At 47.4% G+C, this 12,064-nt stretch overlaps 1 protein-coding gene across 1 annotated transcript in view; it reads right to left on the bottom strand.

The window, feature by feature from the left end:
* Nucleotides 1-12,064, bottom strand: part of GAS7 (growth arrest specific 7) — a 54,360-nt gene that overhangs the window by 3,010 nt on the left and 39,286 nt on the right. The window contains exons 3-8 of the mRNA XM_053453205.1: nt 7,591-7,668; nt 5,851-5,924; nt 3,840-3,893; nt 2,125-2,214; nt 1,005-1,120; nt 640-714 (exon numbers count right to left, since the gene is read on the bottom strand). Of these exons, the coding sequence (XP_053309180.1) occupies nt 640-714; nt 1,005-1,120; nt 2,125-2,214; nt 3,840-3,893; nt 5,851-5,924; nt 7,591-7,668 (487 nt within the window). The remainder of the gene's footprint in view (nt 1-639; nt 715-1,004; nt 1,121-2,124; nt 2,215-3,839; nt 3,894-5,850; nt 5,925-7,590; nt 7,669-12,064) is intronic.

Raw genomic sequence — 12,064 nt, 5'->3', positions numbered from 1 at the left:
ATCGCTGCGTGTGTAATAATGTAACGATCTGCTCACATATTCTTTCAAATATTTTTTACAAGTTTTGTTTCATCCAATGACTTGGGGATCGGCCAGGATCCTCTCTGTACGCTTCAGATGTTTCCCGGCTCCTTTCTCCTGCAGAATATCCCGTGGACCAAATCCATCTCCCACCAGCCAGCTTCAATGCCGGTGCAGGGGGTCTAACAAGACCCCTAACATGCATTTAGTGCCCCCCCCCCATTTCAGATTAAGGCAGCTATTCCTCTTTAATAAACCGCTGTGAATATGGGGTAATGCGGGGTGATTGAGAACCTGACCCGTCAGACCTTTCACACTCGTTCCGCCATTAAAGAAAAACAATCTTCATCATGGAAGTTCAGGCGCCGCATGACTTTTTATACTTTGTAAACGCGTTTGGGAGATTATCAGAGATACCTTTTTGGGGCTGTTTGTAGAATAAACCCTAATTGCTACAGAGAATATTCAATCTGCAAATGACTGGAAAACGAGACGTTCTATCAGTGGCCTCCTCACCATAGAAAGTAATAAAATGTTTTAGCCAATTGGGTCATTCTACTGGTTACCATGGTGATAAAACCACTTTTAGAACCGGGAGCAGTGACTTATCATTCTCACCCTTCTTCCTGGGAAGCCAGCGAGTTCTGCGACAGTTTTGCCAGGTTTTTAGAATATTCTTCTTCAATTTTTATTCTGTAAATAAATAAAAACAGGAATTAATTCCCGGAAAATGAATGTCCCGAAATATTACTTTCTCTCCATAAACTACGAACCCAGAAACAAAGATGGACAACGTCCGGTTCAGACGCGCTCCAGGGACATTTTGATGTTTTATGGGGTCCCGAAGCCCCAAATTACTGATATCACGCATGCAGATAGCGTTTCCTTAGAGAAGTCATGTCTCTGGTCTCTGGCGATGGTGTTTAATATTAAGAAAGTAGGTTAGCCCCCCGCGGGGAGAGAGCACAGGGCAGGGGGATTACCTCTCCCGGATAAACTCCGCCATTTCTTTCTGCATTTGTTTGCCCTTGAGCTGTTTTTGGAGGAGATCTTCAAAGCCGGACACCGTGCTGTTGCCTTGAGGGTCTTTCTTATCTGCCTGGAAAACAAAGAGCCGGAAGGAACAGGGGAAGCGATCAATAACGCACTCATTAATAATTATTAGAAGCAAACACGAGGACTTAACGGATCTTCTGTTCCTGGACAATGTCTGATTTCATTATGGTCTCGATTCACCCCCAAAATAAACATCACGTCTCCCGGGTCTCCCATCCAAAAGGGTAAATCCGTTATGGACGGGATTCCGTGGGACGTGGGAACGGCCGGAGAAGACGTTTTCAGATATCGCAACCCAACGTGACCTGGGCTCGTCTAGAATGAAGCTACCGTGCCCTCGTTAACACAGTTTATTGCCCTTGTTAATGGGCTGGTGTGTGTAAGGGCAGTGTGTATGGGCAGGTGTGTGTGTAAAGGGAGTATAGGGCAGTCATGTGTGAGGGCAGTGTATGTGTATATGCATGTTTATGGGCTGGTGTGTGTAAGGGCAGTGTGTATGGGCTGGTGTGTGTAAGGGCAGTGTGTATGGGCAGGTGTGTGTAAGGGCAATGTATGTGTACATGCCTGTTAATGTGCTGGTGTGTGTAAGGGCAGTGTATGTGTATAGGCGTATTAATGTGCTGGTGTGTGTAAGGGCAGTGTGTATGTGTATATGCGTGTTAATGTGCTGGTGTGTGTACGGGCAGTGTGTATGTGTATATGCGTGTTTATGGGCTGGTGTGTGTAAGGGCAGTGTGTATGGGCAGGTGTGTGTAAGGGCAGTGTGTATGTGTATATGCGTGTTAATGTGCTGGTGTGTGTATGGGCAGTGTGTATGTGTATACATGTTTAGTAACATGCAGAGTAATAAAGCATTATGATGTATTGAGACCGGGCAGCCAGCTGGGATCCAGAACACCTTCTGGACCTTCTCTTCATCCAAACGTGAAGGAAGCCGGTCTGGCCGCATCTACGAGTTTGTGACATATTGTGTTTTCCTCAACAGAGACCCCTGACAAGTTTCATTACGTTCCAGGCTTTCGGGGTCACCCTCCCCGGCTGACTTACCCAGAAATAATCACAATAACTCCACTCCCCGGGCTTCAGGAGCTGCTGCTCCGGCATGGTGTCCGGATGGGGAAACGTCACGCAGTTTATCTGGAGAAAGGAACGTTAGAAGTTTGAGAGGAGAAAAAAAGGAGAAATTGGAGAACGGTAACTCTGCGTTGTTACAATGTATCGCAGCGTCACACGTTGTACTCGTTTCTCCTGCTGTAAAGACTCAAACCTTAATCAGTCGTTGGTCTCGTCTTAGATTCAGGAGCCGTATGTCTATCCCATGCATGTTTAATCCCCTCACTGTAATACCCTCTACCACCTCTACTGGGGGGCTGCTCCACTTATCTACCACCCTCTCAGCAATCATAGCAGTCAATTCATTGCTTTATGTTAATGTTTCAAGATGCAGGAGACATTTTGCCTCGTTGAAGTGGGGGAAGGGTCTTTTTCTTTAGATAAGGATCTTGTGGTTGGCTCTCTAATAAGCGGCTCGGGGTATTCTTTGTAAAGGTACGTCGCCGTGATTGACTGTTTTAAACGTGTCACCCCTTGAAGGAGAGAGTATACTGCGGGTTGCCATAGAAATGGAGCAGAGATGGTTGGGGGGTCTTTTCTTGAGATCTTAAATGCCTAGAAACTGAAAGAGCTGAAGGAGGTGAGCGAGAGGCAGGAGGAATTCTTCGAGGCCATCGGTGCGATTATTATTATTATATACGGGGGGATGCACTTAGCTGACACAGCCCTAAAACAGGAGCAGCGACAGGGCTTAAAATCTGAACTGCGTTATTATAAAATGGAACCGAGAGCCGGTTAAGGTCTATCGAAAAGGTTTTTTTTGGGGGGGGGTACAGAGGTCCCTCGCGTCACCCGGCCCGCCTCCGGCCACCAAGCGATGGAGCTGTTATTCTGTCCTGATCACGGCTCTAGTAATGTTACATAATGTCACCGGCGGGCGGGCGGCATGCGTCTCCCCTCGCTGCTGCGTATCCCTAATTTACCTGCTCTAAATATCCCCCCCCCAGCCGGGGAACCGACGACCTGCGATGTCTATGAAGCGGCCACGAGAAACCCTCGCCCCTCGGACATCACCCAGAACACCCAGTTCAGCAGGGGCTCCAGAGTTGAAAACGGCTCTTTGTACCCTATTTATGCTCAGGGATACAATACATAAAACCACCACGAGTGGTAGATAAGTGGAACAGCCTCCCAGCAGAGGTGGTAGAGGGTAATACAGTGAGGGTATTAAACACTCGTGGGATAGACATCCGGCTCCTGAATCTAAGACGAGACCGACGGCTGATTAAGGTTTGAGTCGTTACAGCAGGAGAAACGGGCGACGGTTTTAGGAGCTCCGTCCACCGTATATAAAAGGATTAAATAAGACGACTTCTAGAGGTTCTCGGCAGGCAGCGGATTCCGCGTTATATTCAGGGATAACGAGCCATTCCTCTCCGCCGAACCAATTCCCCATTTAATTAACGTCTTCCCACCTCCGCCCGGCGTCTCTCCACTGCTCTCCCAATCCGCAGACATAAATAAAATATTTCTGCCGCAAACAAAATTCATCGAATGCAAAGAACTGGATTTAAAAGTCAATCTGTGAAACATGATAATAATGATGATAATAATACCCCCCCCCGTCTGCTGCTTCCCATTGATGCCTGCGGACACATCGTCATGGTTACAGTCACACGGAGCTTTCTTGCCCCCGTCGGGGTACTCACCGTGATGGTGGTCTCCTTGTTCTGTTTTTTGGTCGGCGACGGAGATCCCGGACTCTGGGGAGAGAGACAAGAAGCGTCGTCAAAGCTGCTCTCCATGTCGGACATGGTGCGTCAGGGGCTCGGGGGTCTTCTGCTCGTCACGCCGTCCCGAGGTAACAGAGAGCAGAGCGCTCGCCACACGAGGCTCCCGCACTGAGACGAGCAGCTCGATAATTCATCCGAAACGCAGTCCCACCTCCCCTCTCTGACGGCTTCACGGACTGCCGGGGCTTCCACCGTGCGATGCTTCACACAGAGCGTGCGGGGGCAACGCGGGGCAACGGGGGGGGGGGCAACAAGAGTCACTCATACAGCAAATTCAGTGCTCTGGGGCAGGAGCTCCTCACCTGCCGGGGCAGAATATCTCATTGATCCCGAATCCCCTTCATTTAAACGGATTGCCCAAACACGAGACGGGACAGCGAGAGCGTGCATGCGCGTGTGTTAAAAAATAAAAAAAGAGGAAATTGGTATTATTTGCATTTTTTTTCCGCACTCGTGTGACAATGTATCAGGTTACCTGAAAACGGGCTGCTACAATGACATCATTATTATTCTCTCTTATTTATACGGCGCCCACCATTCCTGCTGCACTTCTTACAGTCCCTACATTCACAAGGGACCGACAAAACCAGACCCGACGGACCAAGGCGACCCGATTAGGGGGTGGGGGGGGCAACTCGCAGGCTGACAATCATAGAAAATATATTTAAACAGAACATATGAATTATTATCGCGTGTCCCAATTCATCCTAAAACATTTGGCCCCGAGACCCCCCCCCAACGCATTTATCATTTACAGAGAGGGGTCCTTGAAGACCACCCATGTTTTTAACCAATCCCGTGCATGTGCTGACACAGGGGTGATGCCATTTTGCCTCTATGCCCCCCAGATCAGATCGGATTCTCTTACCCCCCCTTGTTTCCTAGCAACTGTCTCACCCCCCCAAGCATCTCTCGTCACACAAATAATCCTCTTCGCTCCGCGCTCAAAAATAGCTGCCTTCAAACCGCGTTCCACGAGAGGCTCCTGCAGAGATCGAGCGCCCATTGCACAGCGCCACGGAATATGATGGCGCCACAGAAACAATTCTACAGGAACTGCTGCAAAAACAATACGGAACGCGGCTCTGTTATGTATGGGGCTTATTCACTAAATCGCGAGTTTTTATCTCGCCAGCTTCACTACGCATTACGAGGCGTCAGCTCCTGCCGAGTGAAGCCCCCGCTTTAGTGAATAAGCCCCTAAAGATCATTAGGTGGCCCCCTTTCAGAAAATATTCTTACTAAACAAAGCGACGCGTTTCACATTTCGTTCTCTACGGATACAACGGGTGGATAAATCTGTAATAAAAGCCCCGGCGGGTGGCAATTAATATCAGCGCGCGGATCGGATACCTCCGCGACCTCCCCTCGTAAAACCTCGACATACGGAAAAGGCGGAATCTCCCTTAAAACGGCAGCGGATGGAGGGAAGCCGGAGAATTCCGCGGGATGTTTATTCGCGCTGCATCTCGCGCCCACGCAATGCGATCCCAATTAACCCCTCGGTGAAACCAACTGCCTCCAGCAATGTGTTAACTGCCCCCAGAATGTTAATACGGGGAGGAGGGGTAATTATTATCCACGTTTCACGCTTTATGAACCCGCTTTGTGTCCACCGGTCGCACGTCCATCACGTCTTAGTGAATTAAAAGCCATCGAGCGGTCCGGGGCCGAGGTGAGACGTCGCAGGCGCCCGTCATCTAAACGTGACGATCGCAGATCACCGGCCTGTGACCGGATCCTAATGAAGTATCACGGCCTGCGCAGAGACTCACGTTTAACCCCTTATCCCCCCGGTTCCCGTAGTAATCAGTTATCTGGATCAGTAGAGGTTTTTTTAGGTTTTTATACGGTATCTGTACGGATTTTTCTGCAGGATTTTGACGTCAGGATACGGGACGTGGTCTGCGGTGGGAACTCCACTCACCTGGGGTTCGTTGCTCGGTTTGCGCGCGTGGCCGGAGTCGGGATGGTGAGCGGGGGATCCATGAAATCCATTTACTGCAACACAAAGAACGGAGACGTCAGTGAGGAACGGAGACGCCGGGGAGGAACGGAGACGTTAGAGAAGAACAGAGACGCCGGGGAGGAACGGAGACGTTAGAGAAGACCAGAGACGCCGGGGAGGAACGGAGACGTTAGAGAAGACCAGAGACGCCGGGGAGGAACGGAGACGTTAGAGAAGACCAGAGACGCCGGGGAGGAACGGAGACGTTAGAGAAGAACAGAGACGTCAGCGAGGAACAGAGACGTTAGAGAAGAAGAGACGTTCCACCACAGGAGAACGGGCCACGAAATCAGCGAAAGAAACAAAAGAAACACCGGATAATAAAGAACGCACACGGGAGCCACGCCACCAAACAACAGCCTCATGAGGGGTTTGGGCATCGTGCCGCCATCTTGAAAACCTTGGGTGGATCCATCACCTCGCCCCAAGATGGCAGCCAAGACCCAGTGAGAGGGGAATTTAATGATATGGAATTTGTTGGGTAATTAGCGGGGTATTAAGGGTATTTATTGCTAGGATATAAATGGCGGACTTGCGTTTCTGAGGCGTTATTAGGAAGGGTCGCTTTTTATGGCGTTTGTGTAGAGAGAACGGGGGGCATCATCGCTAATTTATTGAGTACCCGACCGACCTGGAAAGCTTTATATCGGACAGACCCGCACACCATGAAAATAACCCCTTATGTGACTTCATTGGAGTGCGTGACGCCTGCGAAGGGTTAATTGATTGGGGAAATGTTTCAATCGTCTATAGAGTCTATAAAACGCGAAGCGTCGCCGTATAATGTTTTCATCGGGGGTCCCGAGGGCGATAAATTCAGAATCCCCGGCATCTTTGGGGATTTTGGGCCACTTTTAAGCTTCTTGCCTGTTTTCGCCGAGGTTATCGGCAGCCAAAGGTAACAAACCGAGAAATGGAGTCGCTTTGGATAATCTAGCGAAACGTAAGGAATAAATTGTCCATTCCTGCAGAGTTTGACACATTTTGCTATTGCACGGTTGCCATGGAAACTGAGTACCATGGATTCAAGCTATTGAAGAAGAGGTGGAAGCTGAAAAGCCGCAGGAGAGGAGCCGCGTCCGGACGGCTCATCTGGGCGCGAACACAAAAACCATACAAACAATGATGTTTTGGGGGTTAGCTGCGCACGAGGGGGGGCGATTTAGCAGCTAAATCCACGATGGGAACGTGGGGTGATTAAATAACGGAAGCGGGGGCTTATTGATGATATCTCCGCGCCTCCATCTATCCTGCGCATGTCCTGCAGAGCGAGGGTGGAAGCGGAGCGGCCGGGGGTCTCCATGATAATAAATCCCTGAAGAGGGCAAATCTTTGTCGCCGGGTGTCTCGGGGGCCGAGCCGTGTTAATCGGACGTCACAAGGTGTCCTCAGAACCAAAAAGCAGCACAGAGAGCGGTCCGTCAGGGGCCAAAGCGATCACTCTGTGGCCCCTGAAGGTGCAGGATAGGGACATTACCCTGTGATGATTGGATAAACCCAAAGCGACGGTGCGTAGATGTTATTCTCCGCACAAATATTTTCCAATACGCCGAGCCTCGTGCCAAGTCACAGACTGGACAGCACCCCAAATAACCCTGGGGTGCAGAGAGTGCATCACAGACGTCATCTGCCCCGGGGACCCCAGAGAGGAAGCATTACCTGTCGGTAAAGACGTCTTCTTCACCAGGGGGCTTTTTAGGTTGACCGGCGAGCTGTTCGGCCGTTCCCACGTCGTCTCTAGAAAAAGAGAAAGAAGAATATCATTCAGAGCCCAAATCCGGAACCAAACGAACAGAAATGACACCAAAGGAAGAAGAGAGCGTTCCCTGCGCGGCCAACGCGGCCTGCAGTCTGAGAAGATAGACCGGATACATTGTGACAACCGGCGAGGCCGCACATGGCGTTCACCGACCGCCGAAGGCATGGATCCCACTGGCAACCGCCGAAGGCATGGATCCCACTGGCAACCGCCAAAGGCATGGATCCCACTGGCAACCGCCAAAGGCATGGATCCTACCGGCTCCGCGTCACAGGAAGCAGAATAAGAGGAGTTTTATTACCCCGGGATGCCCCCCCCGGCCATTGTATCGACACAATAAAGCCGATGTACGCTTCGGATGCAGACGTCGGCAGCGACTGAGCCTTCGCTTCACGCCGGACAGTAAATGGAGGTTTTTTTAATACTTTTGACCCTCGTGATGCGCGTCCTACTTCTCAGTTTGGGGAATATTTACAGTAAATTGGTTCTGAGTATTCAGTAACGTCCGACCCCAAAATCCCGGAGCCACCCAGCCCGGCGCTCCCCATCTCTGCGGGATCCCGGCAGAAAGGAGTAAAAATCACTGGTTTTTGGTATAATAAATTGGAATTTATATTTGTCTATCTGGGACCTCACCCCACGGCGGGACCTTTTCTCCTCTCCAGACGCCGGTTACTCTTTAAAGAGCGTTCATCGCGTCTCAGAATCTGAAGGATTTTTGTTCCCCTTATTATTTGTTTATTTTTTAGCTAAATAGTTAGAACCGGATCACCCCGATAATTCCTGCGCCCCGTCAGTACGGAGGGACTCGTGCCAGCGACGGAGGGACTCGTGCCAGCGACGGAGGGACTCGTGCCAGCGACGGCTTGCGTTGGAGATTAGGATCACTCCTCGCAGTCCTGAATAATTCATTGGGTTTTTGAACAATGTTTTTGTTTCTAAAGCGGTTATAAGCGAAACCATTACTGGGAGGCAGATCCCTCGGGGGGATCAGCCGCCGACGTCTGGGAGCTGGGGGGACGCGGGAGATGGAGCACCACGGACTGTCTCGTCCCCGAGCCTTATCTCTGCGCTCAGCGCGGGTGATTAATGGGGTTATTAGCCGCGTCTCGGGATTCTACCGACAGACATCAGGAAGACAGAGCGCTTGTTTAGTGAAAGTTTATTCCCTCCTTCACCCAGCGAGGGAGGTAATTCCGAGTAACCACACGGTCTGTGTGTACAGAACCCGACCGCTCGCTGGGTCCTCCCGGGATCTGCTCTATAGAATGGATCACAATACTCTAGCGGAGATCTCCCAGGGATCTATAAAGTGGGATCACTAGATCGGCAACTGATAATTCTGATGCGATAGAATCCACCGCAGTGACGCAGCGACTGATTCTAATCGCTCTGACGGGTGAGATGCCAGAAATCAAAGTAAACAAACCCAATAAACCCCAAAACGTCTGGATTTTCACAGCCAATGACAGCCCGCGCTCCCAGTATCCGCCCCTTTATATGTGTCTTTTTTTTATTCAGCTAAACCGCAGGGTAATTATACAAATCCCGAAACTCTAAACAATGGCGGGCGCACCTGCCGAGATGGTATCTGTGCTTTAATTATCTGCAGCTAATCAACTAACGAACCCTCGTCTAATGAAATCGCGCATCTCCTGCCAGGTGCAGAGCCTCTCGCAAAAACTCATCTCTCATGGTGATCAAAGAGTCTTAGACATACCTGGAATGGGTTCCCAGGTAACAGCCACGTCCCGACATTCCTGGGGCCGCCGAAGGGCTTTCAAGCCCAATCTCAACAAGACAAAACGACCCCAAATGGGGCAAAAACAGGGAATAATGTGTATTAAACAACGCCACGTTCCACTAACTGATAATTATTACACTCGCCTGCGGCTCACGAGTACAGCATTCGTTACGGGCCATTGGCCATTTTCAGCGAGCGAGAGACCCCGGGGCAATCTACACATTATTAATCAACAGAAGGTAATATATTGACAATACATAAAAAAATCCAGAATTCCAGATTAAAATGAAAGCCGATATGTTTAGAACCCAGTTACTAATCTCTCTCGGTTATTGCGCCCCCTGCCCCCGGTATAATGTAATAACTGCGTTATCCGAATCTGCGGAGACTATATCCGCGCCCCCCCTCTCTGGGTTGCTTATATTTGGAGGATATTTCCTGTAAATCCTGGATTTTATAAAAAAACAAGAACTCTCTCCGGCTCCAAGAGCCGCTGGTGGCGCAGGCTGCTCCCGATTACCGGTTCTGTGTTAGTTGCGTAAACTCACGCGACCTCTGAATCAGAGCGATTTCAGGAGGACAGCGTAAACCGCAAAACAGGGAAATGCCAGCATGTTTGAGAAATCAGCAGAAAAACAGCACACAAAGAGGAACCCGGCGGGGTGAATCACCGGCATGTGACCCGGGCGTCCAAACCTTTCATCTGCTAAAAGGCAGGACCATATCCTACATCTATATATATATATTACACGTTATATTACATCTATATATATATTACATGTTAAATTACACGTTATATTACATCTATATATATATATTACACGTTACATTACATCTATATATATTACATGTTATATTACACGTTATATTACATATATATTACACGTTATATTACATCTATATATATCACATGTTATATTACACGTTATATTACATATATATTACATGTTATATTACATCTATATATATATTACACGTTACATTACATCTATATATATTACATGTTATATTACACGTTATATTACATCTATATATATTACACGTTATATTACATGTTATATTACATCTATATATATTACACGTTATATTACATCTATATATATTACACGTTATATTACATGTTATATTACATCTATATATATTACACGTTATATTACACGTTATATTACATCTATATATATTACACGTTATATTACATGTTATATTACATGTTATATTACATCTATATATTACATGTTATATTTTACGTTATATATGTTACACGTTATATTACATCTATATATATTACATTTTATATTACATCTATATATATATTACACGTTATATTACATCTATATATATTACACGTTATATTACGTTATATTATATCTATATATATTACACGTTATATTACATGTTATATTACATCTATATATATTACACGTTATATTACATCTATATATATTACACGTTATATTACATGTTATATAACATCTATATATATTACACGTTATATTACATCTATATATATTACATGTTATATTATATCTATATATATATTACATGTTACATTACATATATATATATTACACGTTATATTACATCTATATATATTACATGTTATATTACATGTTCTATTACATCTCTATATATTACATGTTATATTTCATGTTATATATGTTACACGTTATATTACATCTATATATATTACATGTTATATCACATGTTATATTACATGTTTCCAAATATGTTTCCCAACAAAGGGATCGGAGCGGCTTCAGTGTCACAAATGAAAGGTTTGAATGGGATTTCTCCGTAAGGGCGATACCCGCGTCCATCAGGCACACGGAAGACATTGAGATATTTCCTCCTCCACGCGGGATCCGCTGAGATCAGCCTTATTTATTCCTCATTAAACAATAAAACCAAAAGATACATTTTGGTAAAATTCTAATTCCTCAAATACCCAGAATGAATTCCGGGTGTTCGGGGTGTTGTTGGGATAAAGCAGTTTATATGGCGGCCGCGACTCGGCTTCACGCGGGTCCTGCCAGAGCTGGACCTGAACGCAACAACATTCTCAGGACCGAGGACACTTCTGGCCAACGCCGGTACACAAGCTCCTTTTGGCTACAGACGTACTCTGCCGGTGCACGGCGCCTATACAAAAACACGACTGCGGGAGTCACGCCAAGGGCTTGCGTGGCCACCGTCAGCAGCCATGACCTAATGAGCTCTTACGCCTTGAAACGGCAAACGTTACAGTATAATCGTGGGGGGGGGTTCTGGGTTTATTAGCCAACGTTTACATGGTTACAGAGCGACTTAAAGTGACATTATATATAAGGACCCCTCAGCCACTCCTATTAGAAGGTTACCCCCCCGCCGCATTAACATTCATTCACAATGATGCAACACTTATCTCTCCTGCCTCGGCCCATCGATCCCCTTTTTGCGGCCGATCCGGCGAGGCCTGCGGATCGATAAACTTCAAAAGATCGTCTGCTGAAGCCGCTAAAGTTTAACAGCCGAGTCCGAGTCATAAGAGACGTCCGCGGAACTCTAATCAACTAATTCTATAAAATGCTAAAAATCCCTCCTTCTATTGTTTCCACAGTACGGACACGGCACACTGAAGATTACCGCTAGAA

Source organism: Spea bombifrons, chromosome 13 (assembly GCF_027358695.1).
Source record: "Spea bombifrons isolate aSpeBom1 chromosome 13, aSpeBom1.2.pri, whole genome shotgun sequence".
Taxonomy (NCBI): Eukaryota; Metazoa; Chordata; class Amphibia; order Anura; family Pelobatidae; genus Spea; species Spea bombifrons.
This window is presented reverse-complemented; position numbering and strand designations above follow the sequence as displayed.